Source organism: Rana temporaria, chromosome 13, assembly GCF_905171775.1.
Source record: "Rana temporaria chromosome 13, aRanTem1.1, whole genome shotgun sequence".
Taxonomy (NCBI): Eukaryota; Metazoa; Chordata; class Amphibia; order Anura; family Ranidae; genus Rana; species Rana temporaria.
In genome coordinates, this window is record NC_053501.1 from 3552608 (window position 1) to 3579148 (window position 26541).

Sequence of the window (26541 nt, forward strand, 5' to 3'; positions counted from 1 at the left end):
TAGTGGGTGTCCTGACTCTCCCGTAGTCCAAGGGAGGGGGCAAGCACGGCACTCCACACCAGGGAGAAAGCCTTGCATTACTGTGTGGAGTTACAGACAGAAGAAATAAGGACATTTAAAAGCAAAATGGAAGGATGAGGTAAGTGAAGGAGGACGGCACTGAGGGAAAGGAAGATATTTAGGGAAATAAACATTGTACCTTTACAACCCCTTTAAATTATGTCTTTGCAAATGTGTGCAACCAATCCTCAGTATGTTAAAAGCAAAGTTAGACAGTTGAATTCGGTTTGCAATTTGGTTGGTAAGTTTGAGCCTGGTTATTACATATACAACTTTATTTATACATACTGTTTGCATCAACACGCATCTCATTTAAAGTCCCAACCCTTTCTCTCTTTCAGGGATGGAGGCATGTGTCATCCGCATGCCTCATTCAAAGTCCCAAACCCAGTTCCTTGTTTAAATTTTAATGTCTAAAGCACAACTGTCATCTCTGTCCTGCAGCGGCTCCTCCTCCGCCGCCCCGCTGTTGGCTCCCCAACAGTTCCATTCACTTTAATGGGACAGCTGGTGACGCAACAAGGTGAGGGATGTGGCGGCAGCAGGTGATTGGATCCCCACTAACAGGCACTGCCATGATGGATCTGAAATAACAGGTGCTCTTTAAATGTAAGAGCTTATTCTTGCTGGTGGCTAGAATCTTTAACCACTTAAGGACCGCCTCCTGCTCATATACGTCGGCAGAATGGCACAGCTGGGCACAGGTACGTCCTCTAAGTGCCCAGCCGTGGGGCCCGCGACCCGGTCCGAAGCTTCGGACTCGATCGCCGCTGGAGTCCCGTAACCGTCCCCGGAGGTTTAGAACGAGGAGCGTTGTGTGTAAACACAGCTTCCCCGTTCTTCACAGAGGCACTGTCCTTGATCGTCTGTTCTCTGATATAGGGAAACACGATCACTGACGTCACACGTCCAGCCCCGCCCCCCTACAGTTAGAAACACATATGAGGTCACACTTAACCCCTTCAACGCCCCCTAGTGGTTTAACTCCCAAACTGCAATTGCCATTTTCACAGTAATCAGTGCATTTTTATAGCATTTTTTTTGCTGTGAAAATGACAATTGTGTCAAAATTGTCCAAAGCGTCCGCCATAATGTCGCAGTCATGAAAAAAAAACAAACACTGATCGCCACCATTAGTAGTACAAAAAATAAAATAAAACTACCCCCTATTTTGTAAACGCTATACATTTTGCGCAAACCAATCGATAAAACACTTATTGCGATTTTTTTTTTCTTTTACCAATAATATGTAGAAGAATACGTATCGGCCTAAACTGAGGGAAAAAAAAAACGTTTTATATATTTTTGGGGGATATTTATTGTAGCAAAAAGTAAAAAAATATTGCATTTTTTTCAAAATTGTCGCTCTATTTTTGTTTATAGCACAAAAAATAAAAACCGCAGAGGTGATCAAATACCACCAAAAGAAAGCTCTATTTGTGGGGGAAAAAAATGACGCCAATTTTGTTTGGGAGCCACGTCGCACGTCCGCGCAATTGTCAGTTAAAGCGACGCAGTGCCGAATCGCAAAAACTGGCCGGTTCCTTTACCTGCATTTTGGTCTGGGTCTTAAGTGGTTAATATTTGCAAACAAAACAAAAGGTTTCGTATTTAGAATAATAAACTCATGTTAGTAAAACGGCGATATCAGAACCGATTCAATCATACAGTTTGTAGTGTACATAGATTTGCAAAACAATGAGAAAAAAATATAATATTCCTGAACTTAGTTTTATCTCGTAGTTACTGTGACATCATGTGAATGCAGCGCATGTTATCTCCGTGAAATCATTTCAGTACATGGGAGGAGCCTGTACACCTGTGTAAAGAGAAATCTTCCAATAGGGCAGGGATATGCAATTAGCGGACCTCCAGCTGTTGCCAAACTACAAGTTCCATGAGGCATAGCGAGACTCTGACAGCATCAAGCATGACACCCAGAGGCATGATGGGACTTGTAGTTTGGCAACAGCTGGAGGTCCGCTAATTGCATATCCCTGCAATAGGGATTCCTGTTCTTGTAACTAAAAGGGGAATTTTCTTCATTTTGTAGAAATTGTCCATCAATTCCTTTTTGTGGTTTAAATGAAAACCTCTCCAACGGGAACACAGAGCAAAAATAAAAACAAACAGACTACAGTAAAAACATTTTTACTCTTAACTTACAGTTTAAAAAAAACATTTTCTATACAATTTCAATTATTCCAACGGTGAAACATTTCAAACTCTGCTGATCTTTTTATGTATTTTTTTTTTTCAAATAACATTCCGATCATCTTTTATGCAAAGTGTTTTTTTTTTTACTCTTATTAACAAAATTCCGTTTTTTTTTTCCCCTTAAATAGTTTAAAAACAATTCTGTTATTTACACGTTTTTATTACAGCGATGAGTCCAGGCGCGTCCAGGCCGGTCTCTGTGAAGACGTTCGTCTCTCTCTTTGGTTTCAGTGGAATTCAGTCGAAGAAGCGACACTGCATGTAGGTCTCGTCTGAGGAGCTGTAGCCAAACTTTTCATAAAAGGCAACGTTCTTGGGTTTGCACTCCAGTGTAACTTTGTAACAGTCAAGCTTTTTGCTTAGCAATGTAAGCACAGATACTAACCTGGGGGGGGGAGGGACAGACAAAGAATCAAGTGTTAGTGATTAAAGCTTTTATTTTATTTTTAAAGCAACACTAAAGGCAAACATGTTTTAAAAAAACAAAAACAAACATGTTATACTTTTATTTTTTTTACGTGTATTTTGTGCGTGTACTCGAGAGGAGCCAGGCTGCAGGAGTTGGGAGTAGGTAGGCCTCCCCCAGAGGCAATCTGCCACCTTTCTCCATGCCCCGGGTGGCAATGGCGGGTGTGTGAGGGGGTCCTCCCACACAGCCCGCCCTACCTGCTCCGCTTTGAAGCCCAACAGGGCAGAGGGACTCCCTATAAGGGAGTGAGAGGATTAGCCCGCTCAACCAGCCCCGTTAGTCCTTCGCCTCTCTTTTTAGAGACCGCGTGGTCAAAGTGCGTGTGTTAACCCAATTTCGAGTGCGTGTAAGTGTGGTGGTTTTTGTGGGAGGGGGGTGGGCGTACTAAGCGCAGGCTTACCTCGCATAGCACACCCACCGGGAGCCGGGCTGAGACCACCAAACTCAATTCACATGTAGCCGAGACCGGGATCCGAACCCCTAGCTGCAGAGGTGAATGGCTTGTCAGCGCAGTGCCAATCGCGTTGAGCCACCGCAGCTCCTCTAAACATGTTATACTTACCTCCACTGTGCAGATCGTTTTGCACAGATTGTCCCCCGAATCCTGTCTTCTGGGGTCCCTCGGCGGCTGTCTCGGCTCCTCCTCGCAAAAGCTTTCCACCTTCATGCGAGCTCGCATGGTGGAAAGCTTTTGCGGGCGCGCTCCCGTGATACAGTGGTGGGCATAGCCGCCGACTGTATCGCTCGGGCCCCGGCGCACCGTGTCATCGGATGTGATTGACAGCAGCGCCAGCCAATGGCAGTGATCTGCGATTTTTTTTTTTTTTATCGGTACTGCGACATTATGGCGGACACTTGACACATTTTTGGGACCATTGGCATTTTTATAGCGATCAGTGCTATAAAAATGCCACTGGCAGGGAAGGGGATATGGCCCCTGGGTGTGTTCTAACTGTAGGGGGGAGGGGACTGACTAGGGGAAATGACAGATCGCTGTTCATACATTCAGGCATTTCTCCCCCTGACAGGACCGGGAGCTGTGTGTTTATACACACACACACACACACACACACACACACACCTCCCGGTTCTCGCTGTAACGAGCGATCGCGGGTGCCCGGCGGTGATCGTGCCCGCGCATCAGGAGCGAGCGCACGTGCCCGCGCATCAGGGGCGAGCACGCGCTCCCCGGCGAGATGACGTATTTGCGGCAGCTGGCCGGCAAGCGGTTAAAATGTGAATTTAATCTGTTTGTAACCGTTTTTTTTATACTTGTGATTCCAATATTTAAAAAAAAAAAAAAAAAAAAAAAAAAAAAAGGTACTATTCTACTTTCTGTATTTGTGAATCATTTTGCTGTGCCTCATCCAACGATATCCATGATTTGAGGTAAAAAATAAATAAAAATAAATTATATATAGAACCATACCAGAATAAACGATGTGCGGCAAGATGGCAGTAGACTTTTACTTACAATTTTCCAAGCTGTTTGCCTCGACATTCATCGCTCACAACCACCTCTTCTATCCGACCTCTCTGCAGGGAAAGAATAAAAATAGGATGAGAAGGGAACAAAAATTGATATATATATATATATAAAAAATACAAGGCTTATGTTATATCTTTGGCCATAGTGTAAGTATACACAATGTAGAAAATAATTTAAGTCTTATAATTAAAAAAAATACAATCAACACACCTTAAAAAAGGAGAAGTACGGCCCAAGCTCGTTAGTCTGTACTTCTCCTGTGGATCATAGTTGTGCAGTTTGTTCTGCATTCCTGTGACCCGTCGGGATCCGCCCGCATGCCTGAACCCACAGCCGGCTCAGCAAGACGCAGTGAACCAGCTTCCTGCTCACATAGCTCTGAGAACCGAGTGATTGGTGGTGTTTGATCGCTCGGTTCTCAGTCTTAAGGCCCGTACACACAATTGGACTTTTTGACAACAAACATCTCATGAACTTTTTCATCGGACAAAACGTTCGCTGTGTGAACAGACAAACTTTCCGGCAACAAACATCCTACATCGGATAATCCCATCATGTGTACTCAAGTCCATCGGACTAAAGTCCAAAGTACAAACACGCATGCTCAGAACCAATGCTAAAGATCAGACAATAGCAGAAGTTGCCCACAGGGTGGTGGTAAAGAGCTGAAAAACTACGCAGTGCATCCATTATGTCACTACGTTCGTGTTTGTTGGCTGAAAAAGTCCTGCCGTGTGTATGCATACCAAGTTCACGGACAACGCTCTCGAGAGCAAAAGCAACGGAAAAGTCAGTTGGAAGTCCGATCGTGTGCATGAATATGTAAAAAAATTAAAAAAAACACACCCTATACATCTTTAAATTATTTAGGCTGTACAATGAACTTAAAGTGGACCTTTACTCAAAAAGTGAGGTCCCGCTGGTTTGCTCCTTTCATCAAGCTTGTAACCGAGTTACAGGTGTTTTTGGGGTAAGGGGGAAAAACAAGTATCAATTTTTAAAATCGGTATTTGCTTTTACTTCCGCAGTAGTGTTTTCCTCCATTTTATTTTTTTATTTTTTACTATTCAATCCCTTTATTTTATATTCTTTTAATTTATACTTTCCTCCGTTTTACCATACAGTGGAACCTCGGATTGCGAGTAACACGGTTAACGAGGGTTTCAGAATACCAGCAATGTATTTAAAAAAATTCCTAACTCTGTTTGCGAGTGTTGTCTCGCAAAACAAGCAGGATTCAGGCCAAAACGATGTGCAGTACCGCGTTTGGCCTGAGTTGAGGGGGCGCCGGAGCCGAACGGTGCCGATCACAGCCGAATGGTACGTTCGGAAAGGCTGGAGGACAGCTTGGCTGACCTCGGGAACGGAGTCTTTCCGAGGCTCTCCGGCAGCAACCATCCCCCCCCCCTCTGGCCGCGCGCGGTATTGCATCCCATTGAAGTCAATGCAGAACTAATTATTTTTGTTTCCATCCACTTCAATTTGGAAACTCTTTGATATGCGAGTACTTTGGATTACGAGCATTCTTTTGGAACAGATTATGCTCATAATCCGAGGTTCCACTGTATACTGTCAGCCCAGATTGAGCCAAATGCAGCAAAGTTGATTGGACGGCCCTTCACAGTGCAGATGGACAATGATCCAAAAACACACTGCAAAAGCAACCCAGGAGCTTTTGAAGGAAAAGAAGTTGAATATTCTGCAATGGCTGAGTCAAATCGCCTGATCTCAACCTAATTGAGCATGAATTTCACTTGCTGAAGACAAAACTAAAAGGCAGAAAGACCCACAAAGAACAACAGCTGCAGTTGGAGCCTGGCAAAGCATCAGAAAGGAGGAAACCTAATCTTTGGAAATGTCCATGGGTTCTAGACTTCAGGCAGTCATTGTCAGTAAAAAAAAAAAAGATTCTCAACAAAATATAAAAAAAAAAATTATATTTTATTATATATATATTTGTCCAATTACAAAATGGACTGACTGTATAAAAATGGTTGCAGTTTCTAAAATGTCTACTTGATATTTACATTCAACCAACCCCTTAAAATAAAGCTGAAAGTCTGCACTTCACATTCATTTTGGATTGTTTTGTTTTAAATTTTATTCTGGTGACATACAGAGCCAAAAGTATGAAAACTGTGCCTAACTATACATCAATAGTGAGCACCAGTGCCTCTCATTTACATCACTAGTGAGAAGTCTTGTACACCCCAAGTGCATTTGTTTCACTTGGTACCACTTACTCAACCAAACCCAAGGAAGTGGTCAGAGAAGCTCACTGGCTAGCAAGGGAGAGCGCCAAACTTCGGTACTTAAAAATCTCCATAGGCGACGCTTAATTTTTTTTTTTTACAGATTACCAGTTTAGAGTTACAGAGGAGGTCTAGTGCTAGAATTGTTGCACACGCTCTAATGCACAAGACGATACCTCACATGTGTGGTTTGAACAGCATTTACATATGTGGGTGGGACTTGCTTGTGTTTTCGCTTCTGAGCGAAAGCTACTGGGTATAGTGGCGTTTTAATTTTTATTTAAAAAAAATTATTTTTTTGACCACTTTTATTCCTATTACAAGGAATGTAAACATCCCTTGTAATAGGAATATATATTGTGAGAGGTCCTCTTTATGGAGAGAGGCGGGGTCAATAAGACCTCACATCTCTCCTCCAGGCTGGAAAGCATGAGATCAGGAAATATATATATATATATATATACACACACACACACACACACACACAATAATAATTCACTGATCTCATGCTGACAGCCGCGATTGCGGCTTTGTTTACTTCCAGGTACCCGGGCGTGACGTCAAAGCATCGCGCCTGGGCCTCCGACAGTCAGAGATGACCGGAAATCTCTACCCTCGTCATCCGACGCTGGTGGATTCGTTCTATGGGCCCCCTCTGATGGCACGGGAGAGCCCGGAGAAGCACCGAATGGCGGCGGGAAACGTCCCCTCCCACCGCCTATAAGAACGATCAAGTGGCAGAATTGCCGGCTGAAAAGAAGGATATCTGAATGATGCCTCTAGCTGCGCCCATCATTCAGATATCCCCAATGAAAGTCCAGGACGTCATATGACGCCCAGCGGTAGGCAAGTGGTTAAGGATTAGCATTCAATTTTGACCGACCTGAATCTTCAAAACAGAACTAGGATATGCAGTCACAGAGATGATGCCCCATAGAGCTCTTCTCCAATCAAAAGAAATACTTTCTCCAGAAAACTGGTCACATACCTTTGAACACGCATGTATAAATTTATGTTCTATAATTAAGGTTGCCGTAGCCACAATCTGTCCGAGATTCAAATCTTCCACCACGATCACAAAGTAGTCGCCCGTTTTCTTCATGTGGTCAAATTTTTCTAGCAAAGAAAAGAACAAATTAATGTGGTTCCCCCAATCATAATCTGGATTACAGCCAAGGGCAGGTTATTGGTCCCAATAGAGAATCTATATTTTAGGGGCTATAAAAAAAAAAAAAAGGTAACAACTCCCCGTAGAGGACTTACGATTCAACTCTACATTGCTGACAATTCTCTCAAATTTTCCATTTTGGGCTTTTATGGTCTAGGCGCGACTTAAAAAAATAAATTGAACGAATTGCGAGACACGGAGGACCTCCCCGCTACCTGGCATGGCCGGGAGGACACCTTCCGAGAGACTTGGCGTCCTTGGAATCCTTTAGGCAAATTCAGGTATAGTTATGCCGGCGTATCAGTAGATACGTCGTCGTAACTCTGAATCCACGCCGTCCTACATTTAAGCGTATGCTCAAACTGAGATACGCTGAAATGTTGTCAAGATACGAGCGGCGTAAGTCTTCCGACGCCGTCGTATCTTAGCTGTTTATATATGCTGGCCGCTAGGGGCGTGTACGCTGATTTACACCTAGAATATGTAAAATCGGTGAGATAGGCCTATTCACGAACGTACGCTCGCCCGTCGCAGTAAAGATACGCCGTTTACGTAAGGCGTTTTCAGGCGTAAAGATAAAACCACCAAAAAGATGGCGCAGCCAATGTTAAGTATGGACGTCGGAACCGCTGTCGAATTTTGCGCAAGTTGATTCAGAATAGGGCTGGACGCAATTTACATTCACGTCGAAAGCATTGACCATTTGCGACGCGATTTGGAGCATGCTCACTGGGATACGTCCACGGACGGTGCATGCGCCGTTCGTTCAAAACGTCATTTACATGAGGTCACGAATAATTTCCATAAAACACGCCCACCTCTTCACAATTTGAATTAGGTGCGCTTACGCCGGCACATTTACGCTACGCCGCCGTAACTTAGGATGCAAGTGCTTTGTGAATATAGCACTTGCCTCTCTAACTTGCGGCGGCGTAACGTAAATTACATACGCTACGCCTGCACAACTTTGAGCCGCCGTACGTGAATCTGGCCACTTGTGTATACGGACACCTATCATCATAACCGCTGACCTCTTGGACCCAACTTCACTCCCTGGGCGAGACGAGAGGCCCTCTCTGCATTCCCTCTTACTCTCCACTCTTTACTCCTTTTCTTACCCGCTTTGGGGATATTCAGTCCCTTAATCCCTCCCCCTCTGGCTGCTTTCCATCCTCCATCTTTCTGACTTAGTCAGGGGTTCTGTTCAATTATGATGTACCGTATTTTTCGGCGTATAAGACGCACTTTTTTCCCCCAGAGATATGGGGGAAAAAGTCCCTGCGTCTTATAATCCGAATATACGGTATGACACTGCCCCACGCCGCCGCTGGCTCCGCCCCCTGTCACCGCTCGCATCTCCTCCCGCCGGAACCTCTGGAAGAGAGGCAGGAGAGCGGGGGACAGACTTTCCAAACCCCCCTGTTCGCCGGGCGATCTTCCGGCTGGCTGGCTCGGGCTGCTCTGTCTTCTGCTAGGTGGTATGACACTGCCCCACACCGCCGATGGCTCCGCCCCCTGCCACCGATCGCATCTCCTCCACCGCAACCTCTGGAAGAGAGGCAAGAGAGCGGGGGATAAACCTTCCAAACCCCCCTGTTCGCCGGGCGATCTTCCGGCTGGCTGGCTCGGGCTGCTCTGTCATCTGCTAGGTGGAAGAGCAAGGTAAGGTAAGGCTGCATTTGTGGCATCTCTCACTCTGCATGTACTATGGGCAATGGTCACTCTGCATTCACTATGGGCAATGGTCACTCTGCATTCACTATGGGCAATGGTCACTCTGCATTCACTATGGGCAATGGTCACTCTGCATGGGCAATGGTCACTCTGCATGTACTATGGGCAATGGTCACTCTGCATGTACTATGGGCAATGGTCACTCTGCATGTACTATGGGCAATGGTCACTCTGCATTCCATGGGCACTGGAAAAAATTTTACTACAGTATTTGGTTCAGAATCTTTTTTTTCTACATTTTACTCCTTTAAAATTGGGTGCGTCTTATATTCCGGAGCGTCTTATACGGCGAAAAATACGGTATATCCCGGTCTACATTTTGCCTTCTATGTTGTTCCATTACTGGGCAAGACAGGCCCCTAGGGAAGCGTTACCTCCCATCATGGTAAAAAGATTCTAACCCAAGTTACCCCACTCTATGGTATCTGTAGCATTGCAATATGTAGGTTCTGGGTCTGCCATATAATTGTTTGTTGGGCTCCCCCGTGCGATGCACTGACCACTATTCACACAACTGTAATACAGTGGAACCTCGGTTTACGAGTAACGCAGTTAACGAGCGATTTGAAAGAGGAGCAACTTTTAAAAAAATATTCTGACTTGGTTTGCAAGTGTTGTCTCGCAAAACAAGCAAAATTCAAGCTAATGGGGTGTGCAGTACAGAGGTGCGGGGGCGCTGGTGACACTTGAAACGGTTTGGAAATACTCCGTTCCCGAGATCAGCCGAGCTGTCCGAGTATTTTTTATGTTCTCCGGCGCCCTCCCACCTCTGGCCGCATGCGGTATTGCATGCAGAATGAATTATCTTTGTTTCCATTGACTTCTATGGGGAAACTCACTTTGATATGCGAGTGCTTTGGATTACAAGCGTTCTCCTGGAACGGATTATCCTCGTAATCCAAGGCTCCACTGTAGCTTTTTTTTTTTTCCTGTCACAGGAAAGGCAAAGATTAATAAAGAATACTGTACAATACAATACACAGACCCTTCTTGATCCCTCCAGACAGATAGCTTCTCAATAACAGTTTTGAGGGTCTCCTGGCGCCCCTTCATCACCACTTTGTCACTCTAGCAGTGATGGACAAAAAGAACTGCAGACGGTCCATCAAAATAAAAAAATATAAGTCATGGCTCAGACAGGAGGGTCGAGTGGGTACCCCGTTTTTACAGGCACCCAGCTCCCACTTTCTCCCCTGGTGAGGTTGCGCTGGAAGGAAGATCACCTCCCCCCCCCTCCCATCTTCTGGGACCCGTCACAGGTCCCAGCCATTCACAGCACGGCTTGCCCATGCGCTTATGGACCATGTTCTGTATGATCAGTTAGGTATGTTTTGAAATTAGTTATACAAAGAATGTGTGAGAGGTGAAATAGAACAGAAACAGGCAGTCTCAGCTCTTTGGAATTCTCACAGGTTGGCTCTGGCGTCTCTTCTTGTCCTGGCATCTATGGAGGAGACATCCAGGGGGTTTCAGAGACGCGGTCCCCTGTAGCTTTTTATGACCACCTAGAATGTGCTATACCGAGCATCTTGTTCCACCTCTCTGCTGATGTGACCCTATCTGCGTTTTCTGACTGCGTTATTCGATGTTTCTGCATACTTTGACTGTAACTTGGGTAATAAAGGAATTAAAAAAAAAAAAAAATGTATTAAAAAAAGCATCTCAGGTTGGAATATTTAGCTTTGATCTGGAGACCCCTGCAGTACCTCTTCATGTCCCCAGTCTTCTGGTTTGTCCCAGCCACTCAACCTGGAAGCCTGAGGACTCTACAGTGAATGCAGGGCGTCACAGCCCTTGCCACACCACTGCGACAACCTTTGTGGACCCCTCAGCCTGGAGGAGAGGTGAACGTGAAGAGGACGCTGCAGTGTTATGTCCCCGACCTGGGGACGGCAGAGTTTTTTTTTTTACATTTTCAAGATTTTTTATTATTTCCCACAACAAATTAAAAATACAGGAAAATATAAAAAGCGAACAAAAATTGTGGTGTTACCTTAGCGCAATATCAGTATAAATATGTAGCCATTGAAGATTAGTATCCAATATACTAACCACTTAAGGACCGCCTCTTGCACATTTACGTCGGCAGAATGGCACGGCTGGGCACATCCACGTACATGTATGTGGCTCTTTAAGCCCAGCCGTGGGGTCGCGCATGCACGCGACCCGGTCCGAAGCTCCGCGGCACCCGCGGACCCGATCGCCGATGGAGTCCCGCGATCAGTCTCCAGAGCTCAAGAACGGGGAGAGCTGTGTGTAAACACAGTTTGCCCTTTCTTCACTGTGGTGCTGTCATCGATCGTGTGTTCCCTGATATAGGGAAACACAATCGATGACGTCACACCTACAGCCACACCCCCCTACAGTTAGAAACACAAATGAGGTCACACATAACCCCTTCAGTGCCCCCTTGTGGTTAACTCCCAAACTGCAATTGTCATTTTCACAGTAATCAGAGCATTTTTAATGCATTTTTTGCTGTGAAAATTACAATGGTCCCAAAAAAAAAGTATCAAAATTGTCCGATGTGCTGTCCTCGGGCCTTTCCGAGCAGCGCCGATCGGCTGCACACCACTTTGCCCTGAATCCTGCTCCTTTTGCGAGACAATCGCAATTTATTTATTTTTTTTAAATACAGTGCTTGTTTTGCGAAACGCTCGTTAACTCGCAATCCGAGGTTCCGCTGTACTGACTGGATTTAGTAACACTTTACCCAAAAATGTGCATGGCTTGCCGATATCCACAACTATCCTAGTTGTCAAAAGATCGCACTTACTGATAAAATCCTCCGCCGACACATCTCCTACTTTTGTCAGTTGTCCTAGTACCTTGTAAAATCCTGAAAAAAAATAAAATAAAAATTATAACAGTAAATAGACTATGCTCATTACCGCCTGTACTCTTACCAAATAAAACCACATAAAACCACCAATGGGCTTCCATACTTGAACATAGAATGTAGGGATGCATTTTCAATAGGACTATTTGGCCTTCTTGCACATGGGACACCCAAAAAAACGCCATGTTTGTAGTCATTATGCCTTTTTTTTTACTCATCTAAATGCAGCCCATTGTGTCTAAACTTGCTCTGCGTATGCAGGTGAAACGCGAAGAATTTGAATATCGTGCAAAAGTTCATTTATTTCACTAATGCAACTTAAGAGGTGAAAGTCATATATGAGAGAGACTCGTTACATGCAAAGGAGGATAGTCCAAGCCGTGATTTGTCAGGATTATGGCTTATAGCTCATGAAAACACCAAATCCACAATCTCAGAAAATGAGAATATTACATGCAATCAATAAATCACGGATTGTACATAGAACAATATCGGACCTCTGAAAAGTAGAAGAGTGCATATGTACTCAGTACTTGGTTTGGGCCCCTCAGTTCTTGGATTGGGCCCCTCAATGCGGCGTGGTATGGAAGCGATCAGCCTGTGGCACTTCTGAGGTGTTATGGAAGACCAAGAGGCTTCAATAGCGGCCTTCAGCTCTTCTGCATTGTTGGATCTTATATCCTTCTCTTGTCAATGCCCCATAGATTCTCTATGGTGTTAAGGTCAGGCGAGTCTTCTGGCCAATCAAGAACAGTAATCCCATGGTCATGGGACCAGGTTTTGGTAGTGTTGGGCAGGTGCCAAGTCCTGCTGGAAAATGAAGTCGGCCTCCCCATAGAGCTCGTCTGCGGAATAAAGCATGAAGTGCTCCAAAATCTCCCGATAGACGGCTGCAGTGACCCCGGACTTAATGAAGCACAAGAGGACTAACACCAGCAGATGACACGGCTCCCCCAAATCACCACAGACTGTGGAAACTTTACACTGGACTTCAAGCATCTTGCAGTGTGTGTCTCTCCATTCTTCTTCCATACTCCAGCTCCTTGGTTTCCTCCATTCTTCCTCCATACTCCAGCTCCTTGGTTTCCTCCATTCTTCCTCCATACTCCGGCTCCTTGGTTTCCTTGGTTTCCTCCTCCATACTCCGGCTCCTTGGTTTCCTCCTCCATACTCCGGCTCCTTGGTTTCCTCCTCCATACTCCGGCTCCTTGGTTTCCTCCTCCATACTCCAGCTCCTTGGTTTCCTCCTCCATACTCCGGCTCCTTGGTTTCCTCCTCCATACTCCGGCTCCTTGGTTTCCTCCTCCATACTCCGGCTCCTTGGTTTCCTCCTCCATACTCCGGCTCCTTGGTTTCCTCCTCCATACTCCGGCTCCTTGGTTTCCTCCTCCATACTCCGGCTCCTTGGTTTCCTCCTCCATACTCCGGCTCCTTGGTTTTGTCCATTCTTCCTCCATACTCCGGCTCCTTGGTTTTGTCCATTCTTCCTCCATACTCCGGCTCCTTGGTTTTGTCCATTCTTCCTCCATACTCCGGCTCCTTGGTTTCCTCCATACTCCAGCTCCTTGGCTTCCAAATGAGATGCAAAATTTGCTCTCATCAGAAAAGAGGACTTTGGACCCCTGAGCACCAGACCAGGTGTGTTTTTCTTTAGCCCAAGGCTAAGGCTTTCGATGGTGTTTGTTGGTCAGGAGTGGGGTGACAAGAGGAATACGACATTTTAAGCCCATGTCCAGGACCCGTCTGTGTGTGGTGCTCTTGATGCACTGACTCCAGCCTCAGTCCACTCCTTGTGAAATTCCAACACTTCCGATTGGCCTTTTCCTGACAATCCTCTCCAGGCTGCGCTTATCCCTGCTGCTTGTGCACCTTTTTCTTCCACACAGCTTTCTATTAATGTGCTTTGATACAGCACTTTGGGAACATCCAACTTCTTTTGCAATTATCTTTTAAAGGCTTTCCCTCCTTATGGAGGGTGTCAATGATGGTTTTCTGCACAACTGTCAGGTCAGCAGTCTTTCCCATGATTGCGATTCCTACTGAGGCTGGGTTCACACTTGTCCGACAAACGGTCCTACATTGGGAGCCTCATGTAGCATGACATGTGAAAATCAATGTTTCCCTATGAGAGCTGTCTTAACTGGTCCTACACAAGTCGGTCCGACTTTGAAAATGCTCCCTGTACTACTTTTGGTCCTACATTGATCCTACTTCAACCCATTGAATATCATTGAAGTCGAACCAAAGTAGTATCCTGTTCATGAAAGTAGGATGGATGTAGGACCAATGTAGCAGAGCAAAGTAGGATGAAAGTAGTGTGAACCCAGCCTTGGGTTCACACTACTACACTACTTTCATCCTACTTTGCTCTGTGTTCAATGTTTCCCTATGAGAGCGTCTTGTAGCGTCCTACACAAGTCGGTCCGACTTTGAAAATGCTCCCTGTACTACTTTTGGTCCTACATTGATCCTACTTCAGGCCCATTGAATATCATTGAAGTCGGACCAAAGTAGTATCCTGTTCATGAAAGTAGGATGGATGTAGGACCAATGTAGGATAAATGTAGGACCAATGTAGCAGAGCAAAGTAGGATGAAAGTAGTGTAGTAGTGTGAACCCAGCCTACACCAGACAGAGAGAGACCATTTAAAGGCTCAGGAACCCTTTGCAGGTGTTATGGCCTAATTACCTGATTAGAGTGGGAGACTGAGCTGGAAATATTCCACCTTTTCACAATATTAAAATTTTCTGACATTGTGGATTTGGGGTTTTCATGAGCTGGAAGCCACAATCATCACAATGACAAATCACGGCTTGAACTATCTTCCTTTGCATGTAATGAGTCTACTTCATATATTAGTTTCACCTTTTAAGTTGTATTAGTGAAATAAATGAACTTTTGCACGATATTCAAACTTTTTGAGTTTCACCTGTAGATCAGAAATTAAATAAATAAAATAGTGCAGCGCTTAAAAAATGTGAAATGATACCACAATTTGAATAACGGTAATCAAAAAACAGTGCATAAAACTTTTACACGATATTCTAATTTTGATTTTCACCTGTAGATCAGAAGAAAAAAAAAACACACACACACACACACACACACACACACACACACACACACGTACCTCTGTGTTGCTGGACAGCATTTATGTACATGTGCAAGACAAAGCCCAAGAAAAGCTAGAAGAATTTTTACACATAACACATAAATGAGAACAATTACTATACAGCTCACCATCACGTTTTTACTCAGGAGCTTTCTGCCAGGGATGCAATTTTTATTCATCAGTCCCCTGTGCAAATACTCTTCCCATTATTTGTTGAAGGGATATGTGATCAAAAAAAGACAGGAAGTCGTCTTCCACTGAACGTGTTTGAGGTGATTGTAGCGAAATTAGTGCAACAAAGCGTGTTACTGCTCACACCACGGTTCCGGCCCCTAAGGTCAGTATGACCCGTTTTGTGCAAGTGATGGAATAGTTCCTCAATAAACCAAACAAACACCTTTATAGTTATACTGTTTGTTTAGTGAAGGGATAGGCAACCTTTTGAACACTGTGTGCCAAAAAATGTTTTCAAAGAAATTGAGTGTGCCAATTTTATAACCAAAAATGTCAACTTCACACTCTCAATCACAAATATTCCCCCTTTCTCATCTGCCCCACCACTGTACCTCCATGCACATCTGCCTCACCTCTGCCCCACCCCCCCCCCCCGTTCCCCCTGATCTCCTGCCCCACCACTGTGCCCCCTGCTCTTTTGCCCCACCAATACACCTCCTTTCACATCTGCCCCACTGCTCTACCCCCTGCTCATCTGGCCCAACACTAAACCCCCCCTGCTCATCTGGCACAACACTGAACCCCCCCTTCTCATCTGGCCCAACACCGAAGCCCCACCCCCCTGCTCATCTGGCCCAACACTAAACCCCTCCCCCCAAATTATGACAGTAGATGCAGGGAAAGGATCCCCAGCCCACTGTCACAGAGAAGAGGGGGGGGGGGGGTCTGCAGGAGCGAGAACATGTTACATATCCTATCCTAAAAAAAACGAGAGTATGTTTGGGAACTTATCCTTCAGGGGTTGTAAAGGTTCGTGTTTTTTCATATTATTGCATCCTATGCATTAAGGTGAAAAACACCTGGCAATGACGCCACCCCCACCGCCGGTTTACTTGTCTGAGCCCGTTCACCTGCTGTGCTTGTCCCCTGGCATCCCCTGGGTTAGCTTTGCGGCGCGCTCCCTATAGCCGCCAGCTGTATCACTCGGCCCTGCCCCCGGCGTGCCGCATTATTGGATGTGATTGACAGCAGCGCGAGCCAATAGCAGCGCAGCCATTGGCTCGCGCTGCTGTCAATCACATCCAATAATGCGGCGCGCCGGGGGCAGGGCCGAGTGATACAGCTGGCGGCTATAGGGAGCGCGCCGGAAAGCTAACCCCCTTGGGAGAGCACTTCCCATGAAGTGGGTTAGCTCTTGCGGGGAGGAGCCGAGACAGCCGCCGAGGGACCCCAGAAGACGTGGATCGGGGCCACTCTGTGCAAAACGAACTGCACAGTGGAGGAAAGTAGAACATGTTTTTTTTTTTTTTTAAATAACAAATTAAGCCATACAACTACTTTAACTGTATCTTGATCATTGGGAGATTGTTTCTGATTGGTTTCTGAGTGTTACAGCGCCTTGTGCCTCAGGGCTCTCTTTGACCCCAAGATTTAAACTTTCTAACTTTCTGCAGTAGAAGGAGGGGGGGGGGGCTGAAACTTGGTTGTTTTGGACAATGCTTGTTACGTTTTTTTTCACCAGCTAATCACTGACCTCGATTTAAATCGGCAGTACACAGCGGCCTCAGGACCAGCGACTCTCCGGGGTTCCGCGGCGAGATGGGAGGGCTGAAAGGCACCGTGTTCTGACTCCAGTCGATCTCCTCCAGTAAATGAGGGTCAAAGAGGGGGGTTTCATCTGGGATCATGGCGAACTGAGCAGAGCGCCTGAAATGAAAGCGACAGATAAGATGAAGAGCCGTCACAGGCAAACATGTGCTGTTTATCTTCCGATAAGCGATCTACATACAAAATGACTTTTGCTCTGGTATGAAAATTGTACAACAAAGAAAGATATTCCTTCACAACAACCAGATAAAAAAAAAAAAAGCAGGATATGATTGGAAATATTGAGTTCTTGAAATACAGAAGTACAGCCGATCCCCAGTTTGAAGGGAAGCTGTGAGCAATGACCATGGGTGATAAGAGGCATAATAAAGTGCAAATATCCGCAATCCATCATTCCTCCTCTGCACACCTAGAGACTCTGAACCCTGAAGTGTACAAAATGCAGCAAGGCCCGATTCACACTGGGGCAGCGTCGGCTTTACAGTCGGATTTGCAGCACTATTCGGCCGATAGCGGGGCGGTTTTACCCCCCCGCTAGCGGCTGAGAAAGGGTTAGAAACCACCACCGTATATATAGCGGTATAGCCGCAGTGCCCCATTGTTTTCAAAAAGCAATAAGCGTTTATCGATTGGTTTGCGCAAAAATGTATACCGTTTACAAACTAGGGGATAGTTTTATTGCATTTTTATTAATAATTTCTTTTTTTTTTTACTACTAATGGCGGCGATCAGCGATTTTTTTTCGTGACTAAGACATTATGGCGGACACATCGGACAATTTTGACACATTTTTGGGACTATTGTCATTTTCACAGCAAAAAATGCATTTAAATTGCACTGTTTATTGTGAAAATGACAGTTGCAGTTTGGGAGTTAACCACAAGGGGGCGCTGAAGGGGTTAAGTGTGACCTCATCTGTGTTTCTAACTGTAGGGGGGCGGGGCGGGGCTGGACGTGTGACGTCATTGATCGTGTTTCCCTATATCAGGTAACACACGATCAATGACAGCGCCACAGTGAAGAACGGGGAAGGTGTGTTTACACACGGCTCTCCCCGTTCTTCAGCTCCGGGGACTCCAGCGGCGATCGGGTCTGCGGGTCCCGGAGCTTCGGACCGGGTCGCGGCTGGGCACTTGAAGACGTGCTTGTGCCAAGCCGTGCCATTCTGCCGACGTATATCTGCAGGAGGCGGTTAAAAACAAACCCCTGCAAGAGAAATGCTATGCATACTAGCTCATTATAAATTACTTACCTGAGATCGAAGCCCCCCAAAGCGACTCTCATTCCTCACCTCCGCCATAGGATACCTGCGTTACTTCCGGGTATACTGCGTTACTCTGGCGATGGCCGGAGCCGCGATGACGTCACTCCTGCATGGGAGCTGTCAGTGACGGCATGATCGACCTCACTAACGGCGCGCTCAGTGCGCCTGCGCCATTGTCTACGGCGCGCATGCACCGTACACTTCGGTGCAGACTTTTCTGCAAATATCTCCTAAACCGTGTAAGTTTAGGAGATATTTCTTGCACCTACAGGTGAGCCTTAATCTAGGCTTACCGAAGTGGTCTGTATGTGTTTACAACCACTTTAAGCTTTGACAAGAAAACCTGGAAGCCGATTTGTTTCAATGCAGAGCTGCAGAAGATTTTGCACTCTCCGGTTTTAGCAAATCAACCCCCCAATGTGTCACTTTGGCCATTCAGAGCAAAGAGACAGATTCTCTTGACAGGACACCGCCATTGCTCACCGATATTTACCTTCCCTGTGCTTGCATGCGTCTGTTGGAGCTTTCAGTCTAATCCCTGTGTAAGCTCCGTGTCAGAGCTTACACAGGGTTCTTTCTTATCCAACGTGCCTTTGTTTGGAGGCTGGCTTTTGGCTGCTTAGGCCTGAGCACTGCATCATGGGAGTAAAAAGGGAGAAGGTCAACTGCTCCCCCATACCAAGACATACTGAGTATTTCTGAGGCCTGCGTGGGGGTATGGCTACATCATTATGGGACCAAGTGGTCAAAAGGAGGAGCATTGGTGCCCAGGACATGCTATCCGACAGACTTACAAGTGTTTGATATTTCCGAACAAAAAAAAAAGACCCAACGCCCAACTGGAGAGGTCCTCATTCCTGCTGTGCAATGGTAGGCAATGTAAGATTATACTACCGCTATTTTAGAACACAGTTTTATTTTTTAATGACTTCATTACTGCACTAAAGGGTGTATTTTTATATTTCCTCTGTGTAGCTACGCTGCTTATTCATCTCGCAGGGCGGATCCCCGGATTCATCACTCTGCTTGTAATGTGTTCCACATAACTACGCAATGTTCAGACTCTTCACCCGTTTCCAAGCATGCCGAAGAACACGTCTTACCGGATTCCAAAACATTTTTCCGGGGCTGAACTAGACAAACGTCGTTTTGTGTTTGAGTCTCAACCTGTTTATTCATTATCAGGCCCTATTTTGTAAATGCTATAAATTTTGCGCAAACCAATTGATAAACGCTAAATATGTAGAAGAATACGTATCGGCCTAAACTGAGGGGAAAAATAAAAAAAATGTTATACATTTTTTTGGGGATATTTATTATAGCAAAAAGTAAAAAATATTGCATTTTTTTCTAAATTGTCGCTCTATTTTTGTTTATGGCGCAAAAAATAAAAACCGCAGGTGATCAAATACCACCAAAAGAAAGCTCTATTTGTGGGAAAAAAAGGACGCCAATTTTGTTTGGGAGCCACGTCGCACGACCGCGCAATTGTCAGTTAAGTCGACGCAGTGCCGAATTGCAAAAACTGCCCGGGTCCTTTAGCTGCATTTTGGTCCGGGTCTTAAGTAACAGGAAACTGTTACAAGGATTACAAATGTGACGTGTAGCTACTCGGATCTCCTCACCTTTTCCTCGGCCTGCAAGTATATCTGTGAAAGGGATACAATCTATATACACGTTGCAGGTCTATTTATACGCAGCGCTCTGTAACGCGATCGGTAGACATGGAAGTAAATATTCACACGTCCCTTTCACTTGACTATATTTACTGAAGATTTGTCAGCCCGTCACACCCAGGAAACAAACAGGATTTGGCTCTGTAGATAGAGTGACTCGTCACCACCTCCTTCTTTATAAAGACGGAATGACACAACACGCCACATGTTCAATGACACGCCACATGTTCAATGACACGCCACATGTTCAATGACACGCCACATGTTCAATGACACGCCACATGTTCAATGACACGCCACATGTTCAATGACACGCCACATGTTCAATGACACGCCACATGTTCAATGACACGCCATGATCTACACGCCCATAAAACAGAGTGTACAGAACACCCAATGGAAACGTCATCTCCTGCTTATGTGATCGGCTCACCGATTTTCTCAGAAGACTGCACTGATATACAAGTCAGAATTTGGGCATCCCCTGCAATAAAAACGTCATTTTTGGTGAGATATTCCCAATAGGAAATCACATCCTGGGCTTTGTGGGGAAGAAAAAGAAAGAAAAGAAAGAAAAGAAAGAAAAGAAAGAAAAGAAAGAAAAGAAAAGAAAAGAAAAGAAAAGAAAAGAAAAGAAAAGAAAAGAAGGAAAGAAAGGAAAGGAAAGAAAGGAAAGAAAGACTCACCGCTGCCATCGACAAAGGAATAAAAGTGATCACATATTTTTTTTTTTAAAGTGTCAAACTAAAAAATTGAAAGTAAAATTAACAATAAAAAAAATCAATTGTTTAAAGTGTCCCTATCCCCATGTTCTCGCACGCAGAAGTGAGCGCATATACGCAAGTCCCGCCCACATATGCAAACGGTGTTCAAACCACACATGTGAGGTATCGCCGTGAACCCTAGACCCACTCTGTAATGAGTAAAAAAAAAAAAAACGCATTTTGAAAAATTTGTGCGCAATTACCGTGAGAGATAAAAAAAAAACAACACATATATAATGGAGGAAGAAGAAAGAAAGAAGAAAGAAAGAAAAACTGATTGACGCCGTTACTAGTAAAAAAAAATAATAATAATAATAATTTGTAATAAAAATGCCATAAAACTATCCCCTATTTTGTAGACGCTATAACTTTTGCGCAAACCAAAATCAATAAACGACTATTGTGATTTTTTTTTGTCAAAAATATGTAGAAGAATACGTATCGGACTAAACTGAGGGGAACAAAATAGTATATATTTTTTTGGGAGATCTTTATTACGGCAAAAAATATTGAATTTTTAAAAAAATTTCCCTCCATTTTTGTTTATAGCGCAAAAAATAAAAACCGCAGAGGTGATCAAATAACACCAAAAGAAAGCTCTATTTGTGGGGAAAAAAGGACGCCAATTTTGTTTGGGAGCTACGTCGCACGACCGCGCAATTGTCAGTTAAAGCGACGCAGTGCCGAATCGCAAAAAGGGGCAAGGTCCTTAACCTGCATAATGGTCCGGGTCTTAAGTGGTTAAAGAAACAAACTTTTTTTTTTTTTTTTGTGGGGGGGGGGGGGGGGGAACAAACACTTAAGTTATAAATCACTTTATCAACCCCTGAGGATGAGATTAGAGAGCTTTGTATCTCTTCTGCATACAGAGGGTTTGTTCCGTCTAGAAGACTATAGAGATATGTAGATGTCCTGTATTAGCATCACAAATGAGACCCCCCCCCCCCCCCCCAGACCATTGTATACACCCCCCCCCCCCCCCCCCAGTCCATGGCTCTGTCACTGCCCCGAGACAAAAGCATCCCCACCGATCCACCCGGCTGATCAAGATAATGACTGATTTTCTTCTAATGAGCCAATAGAAATAAACGGATTCCATTGTTCGCTATGAAAACAGATCTTATCACAGCACTGCTTGGAATCATTTGTGTGAACAGGAAGGATTCAAAGACGGAATCATTTATTAATCCCGAAGAGAAATTATTACGGCCGGTCAAATGTGAACCGTTACTGGGCAGGCTGAATGTATCAAGTGGATCGATCGACTTGGGTACAACCAGCCTGCCGGATTCTCATGTGATTATCACTAGCGGGTGCTATAGATCACTGAACCTTGGCACCCCAGAGGTTTTGGAACTACATTTCCCAGGATGCTCATGCACTCTGCACTGTAGCTGAGCATCATGGGAAATGTAGTTCCAAACAATCTGGGGTGCCAAGGTTCACCATCACTGCTATAGACGGTAGGGATAATCATCGTCTTCTCCAGTGGCGGTGTGTCCATAAAAAGGGCACGGGCGCCACCCCCTCTCTCACCGTAGATAGATTCATGCATTGCATGTGGAGGACGTCGCCGTCGTGACCCGCTGCCCCAGGGGGGTGCGTTTGACAGGGCACAGTGGCTGCGTTTGGCATTGATGCCCACCCCCCAAAAAAATTGAGCACCAGCCGCCACTGGTCTTCTCCCAGCGAGGGGAATTCCTCCAATGGGGGGGCTCCTATTCCAGGGACAGTTATCCAAGAGGGAAGTTCTACTCACTTTGGTAGATTTCCTCTAACTTCCTGCTGCGTCTACAGGACAGGAAGTGAAAGGAAATCTCCCCAAATGGCGCCCCCAATAGGTTTTCTTTTAGTGTTGGATAGAGAAGGGAAGGATCGGGGCTTACTGATAGGTTTTTATTGATGTGTCACACGTGGGTGGGCGGGGGGCGAGATAGGTCAGTGATGGTGAACCATCAAATATATATTTATTAGGGTTGTACCGATACCGAGCCTTTGCGCAAGATGGGCGTCGCAGGCAACATTGAAAAAGTTTACGTTTTTTTCATGTAATCCATTTCAGTGCCTGCCCATAAGTGCCAGCCACCCATAAGTGCGCGATACCCACCAGTGCCACCTTTCAGTGCGGGATACCCACCAGTGCCACCTTTCAGTGCAGGATACCCACCAGTACCACCTTTCAGTGCAGGATACCCACCAGTGCCACCTTTCAGTGCAGGATACCCACCAGTGCCACCTTTCAGTGCAGGATACCCACCAGTGCCACCTTTCAGTGCAGGATACCCACCAGTGCCACCTTTCAGTGCGCGATACCCACCAGTGCGTGATACCCACCAGTGCCACCTTTCAGTGCACGATACCCACCAGTGCGCGATACCCACCAGTACCACCTTTTAGTGCAGGGATAAGCAATTAGCGGACCTCCAGCTGTTGCCAAACTACAAGTCCCATCATGCCTCTGCCTCTGGGTGTCATGCTTGATGCTGCCAGAGTCTCGCTATGCCTCATGGGACTTGTAGTTTGGCAACATCTGGAGGTCCGCTAATTGCTTATCCCTGTTTTAGTGCGTGCCACCCATCAGTGCGTGCCACCCTTCAGTGCGCGACACCCATCAGTGCCACCTTTTAGTGCGTGATACCCACCAGTGCCACCTTTCAGTGCGTGATACCCACCAGTGCCACCTTTCAGTGCGTGACACCCACCAGTGCCACCTTTTAGTGCGCGACACCCACCAGTGCGCGATGCCCACCAGTGCCACCTTTCAGTGCGGGATACCCACCAGTGCCACCTTTCAGTGTGGGATACCCACCAGTGCCACCTTTCAGTGCGGGATACCCACCAGTGCGCGATACCCACCAGTACCACCTTTTAGTGCGTGCCACCTTTTAGTGCGTGATACCCACCAGTGCCACCTTTCAGTGTGTGACACCCACCAGTGCGTAACACCCATCAGTGCCACCTTTCAGTGTGCGATACCCACCAGTGCGCGATGCCCACCAGTGCCACCTTTCAGTGCGTGATACCCACCAGTGCCACCTTTCAGTGCGTGACACCCACCAGTGCGTAACACCCATCAGTGCCACCTTTCAGTGTGCGATACCCACCAGTGCGCGATGCCCACCAGTGCCACCTTTCAGTGCGTGATACCCACCAGTGCCACCTTTCAGTGCGTGACACCTATCAGTGCGTGACACCCATCTGTGCCACCTTTCAGTGCGTGATACCCATCAGTGCGTGCCACCCATCAGTGCCATCTTTCAGTGCGTGCCAGCCATCAGTGCTGCATAATCAGTGCCACCTATCAGCAGTGCCATTGCCAGCCATCAGTGCCACCTTTTAGTGCCCATCAGCCAGTGCCATCTAGTGCGTCACATGACATAAAAAAAAAAAAAAAAAAGTATCGGCGAGTTCTTGGGAAAAAAAAGTATGGGTATTTGTACTCTGTCTTAAAAAAGTGGTATCGGGACAACCCTAGTATTTATATATTTAAAAAAATAAGTAAAGTGGGGGGCAGGGGCAATTTAGATTTTTTTTTTATTATGAATTTTTATTTTTACACCGTTGCTTTTAATTATAATTTGTTTTTGGTGACACGCGCAGCCAGAGATCGCCCCACACGTGTGAGGTATCGCCATGAACGTCAGATCACGGGGCAATCATTTCTAGAACCAGATCTCCTCCTCTACAGACAGAAAGATGGAACCTGTAAAAGGCTTTTAAAAGCGTTGCCTATGGATAGTTAAAAATTACATCGTTTGACGCTGGTGCACAGCGCGTTTCATTTTAAAGCATGGCATGTTGGGTATCTATTTACTCGGCATGACATCATCTTTTAGATTTTACCAATAAAAATTTTTTTTTAAAAAAATGGGGTTACGTCTTGTGCATTTTTTTTCCCATTAAAATGTAAAACAGAAGAAAAAAAAGTGATTTTTTTTCCCAAAAATTATGCTTGAAAAAACGCTGCGCAAATACTGTGCAACATAAAAAAAAAATTGCAACATTCACCAATTTATTCCCTGGGGTCTCCGTTAAAAATTATATATATATATATATATATATATATATATATATATATATATATATATATATATATATATATATTTTGGGGGGGGGGGGTCTAAGTAATTTCCAAGCAAAAAAAAAAAAGAAAGATTTTCACATGTAAACAAAGAGTACCAAAAAATTCCTGGTCTTCAGGTAGTAAACTTCCGGTTGTGTCCCTGGGACAGGAAGTGAAGGAGAAAGGTAAGGTGGGATTGAGAAGCCAGGGACAAACCTGGGGACTGTCCCTGGAAAGGGGGGAGCAGCCAGCAAGAACCCTCTCTCAGTCTACAGGACACAAATGGAGAACTGAGGGGCCCCTGGAGGACTCAGAGACGTCTCGGGGGGCCCCGTTCTGTACAGGGCGGACAGGGAACTCGCTCTTACCTGGCTCCGGTCTCTCTCAGCCTCTTCCTCGCTCCTCAGGCCTCTAGGCTCACTGTGTGGGGAAACTCCGACGTGGCGTGACGTCCATTGATGAAACCGGCCAGCCCACAAGCGCCTCAGCCAATCAGCGATCGGGAACCCTGCCCCGGCCTCGCCTTGCCCACAGCGTGACGTCACTCTCCCACGCCGTCGCGGCGGGAGGTGGAAGGGTTGCTATGCGTTGCTATGGCGACGCCCCCATGCGCAGAGTTCTGTTTACATAAGCCCAGTGATCATGATCTCCCTGGACTGGGAGGTGAAGCACGGACTGTCTGTGTTGGCCAGTGGCCACCCATTTCCGGTTGCCTCTACTGCTTGGCATTAAAGCCGAACTCCAGACCATTTTTGTTCATATTTTTTTTTTTTAAAGTTGAAGTCCATTTTTTTTTTCTTGTCAAATTAGTTTATTGAATTTTTAACAAATCACAAAAAAAAAACACAAAAATAGGTTCAAAAGCAGTGCATATAATAAACGGCATTTACTTCACATATTAAAGTGTAGGTCCACCCTAAAAAAATAAAATAAAAAATTTACACCAAAATCCTGAAAAAAAAAAAAAAAAAATGTTTACTTACCAGAAATTGCGATTGCTATGCAGATCTTCCTAATCTGCCTCCTCCTAGTCCGCAGCAGATTTTCTTCCTCGTCCTCCTCGCGTTGTCTTCTGGGGAATGAAGGCGTGCTGACTTCTGGGAACTGTGGGCTAGATTCAGAGAGAATTTACGCCGGAGTATGTATAGATACGCCGCGTAAATTCAAATCTGCGCCGGCGTATCTTCTTTCTGTATTCAGAAAGCAAGATACGCCGTCATTAGCCTAAGATCTGACTGGCGTAAGTCTCTTACACTGTCGTATCTTAGGGTGCATTCTCACGCTGGCCGCTAGGTGGCGCTTCCGTCGTTTTCGGCGTAGAATATGCAAATGACCTAGATACGCCGATTCACAAATTTACGTATGCCCGCCGCTATTTTTTTACGTCGTTTACATTGGGCTTTTTCGGCATAAGGTTACTCCTGCTATTAGAAGGCGCACGCAATGTTAAGTATGGCCGGCGTTCCCGCGTCGAAATTGAAATTTTTTACGTCGTTTGCGAATAGGGCTGGACGTAATTTACGTTCACGTCGAAACCAATGACGTCCTTGCGGCGTACTTTGGAGCAATGCACACTGGGAAATTCCACGGACGGCGCATGCGCCGTTCGGGAAAAACGTCAATCACGTCGGGTCACCAAGAATTTACATAA

General features: G+C 45.5%; 1 protein-coding gene and 1 non-coding gene across 2 annotated transcripts; both read right to left on the reverse strand.

Annotated features, from left to right (window-relative positions):
* Nucleotides 1-2195: 2195 nt before the first annotated feature.
* Nucleotides 2196-25366, reverse strand: GNPNAT1 (glucosamine-phosphate N-acetyltransferase 1). The gene is made up of 6 exons (XM_040333044.1): nt 25259-25366; nt 17050-17222; nt 12166-12228; nt 7476-7603; nt 4221-4282; nt 2196-2662 (listed from the first exon to the last, which is right to left on the reverse strand). Exons 2-6 carry the CDS (start codon nt 17201-17203, stop codon nt 2515-2517), a joined length of 555 nt encoding a protein of 184 aa, XP_040188978.1. The 5' UTR covers nt 17204-17222; nt 25259-25366; the 3' UTR covers nt 2196-2514.
* Nucleotides 10739-10870, reverse strand: LOC120921471. The gene has a single exon (XR_005744890.1). It is a non-coding gene; the product is annotated as a small nucleolar RNA SNORA14 (small nucleolar RNA).
* Nucleotides 25367-26541: the final 1175 nt, after the last annotated feature.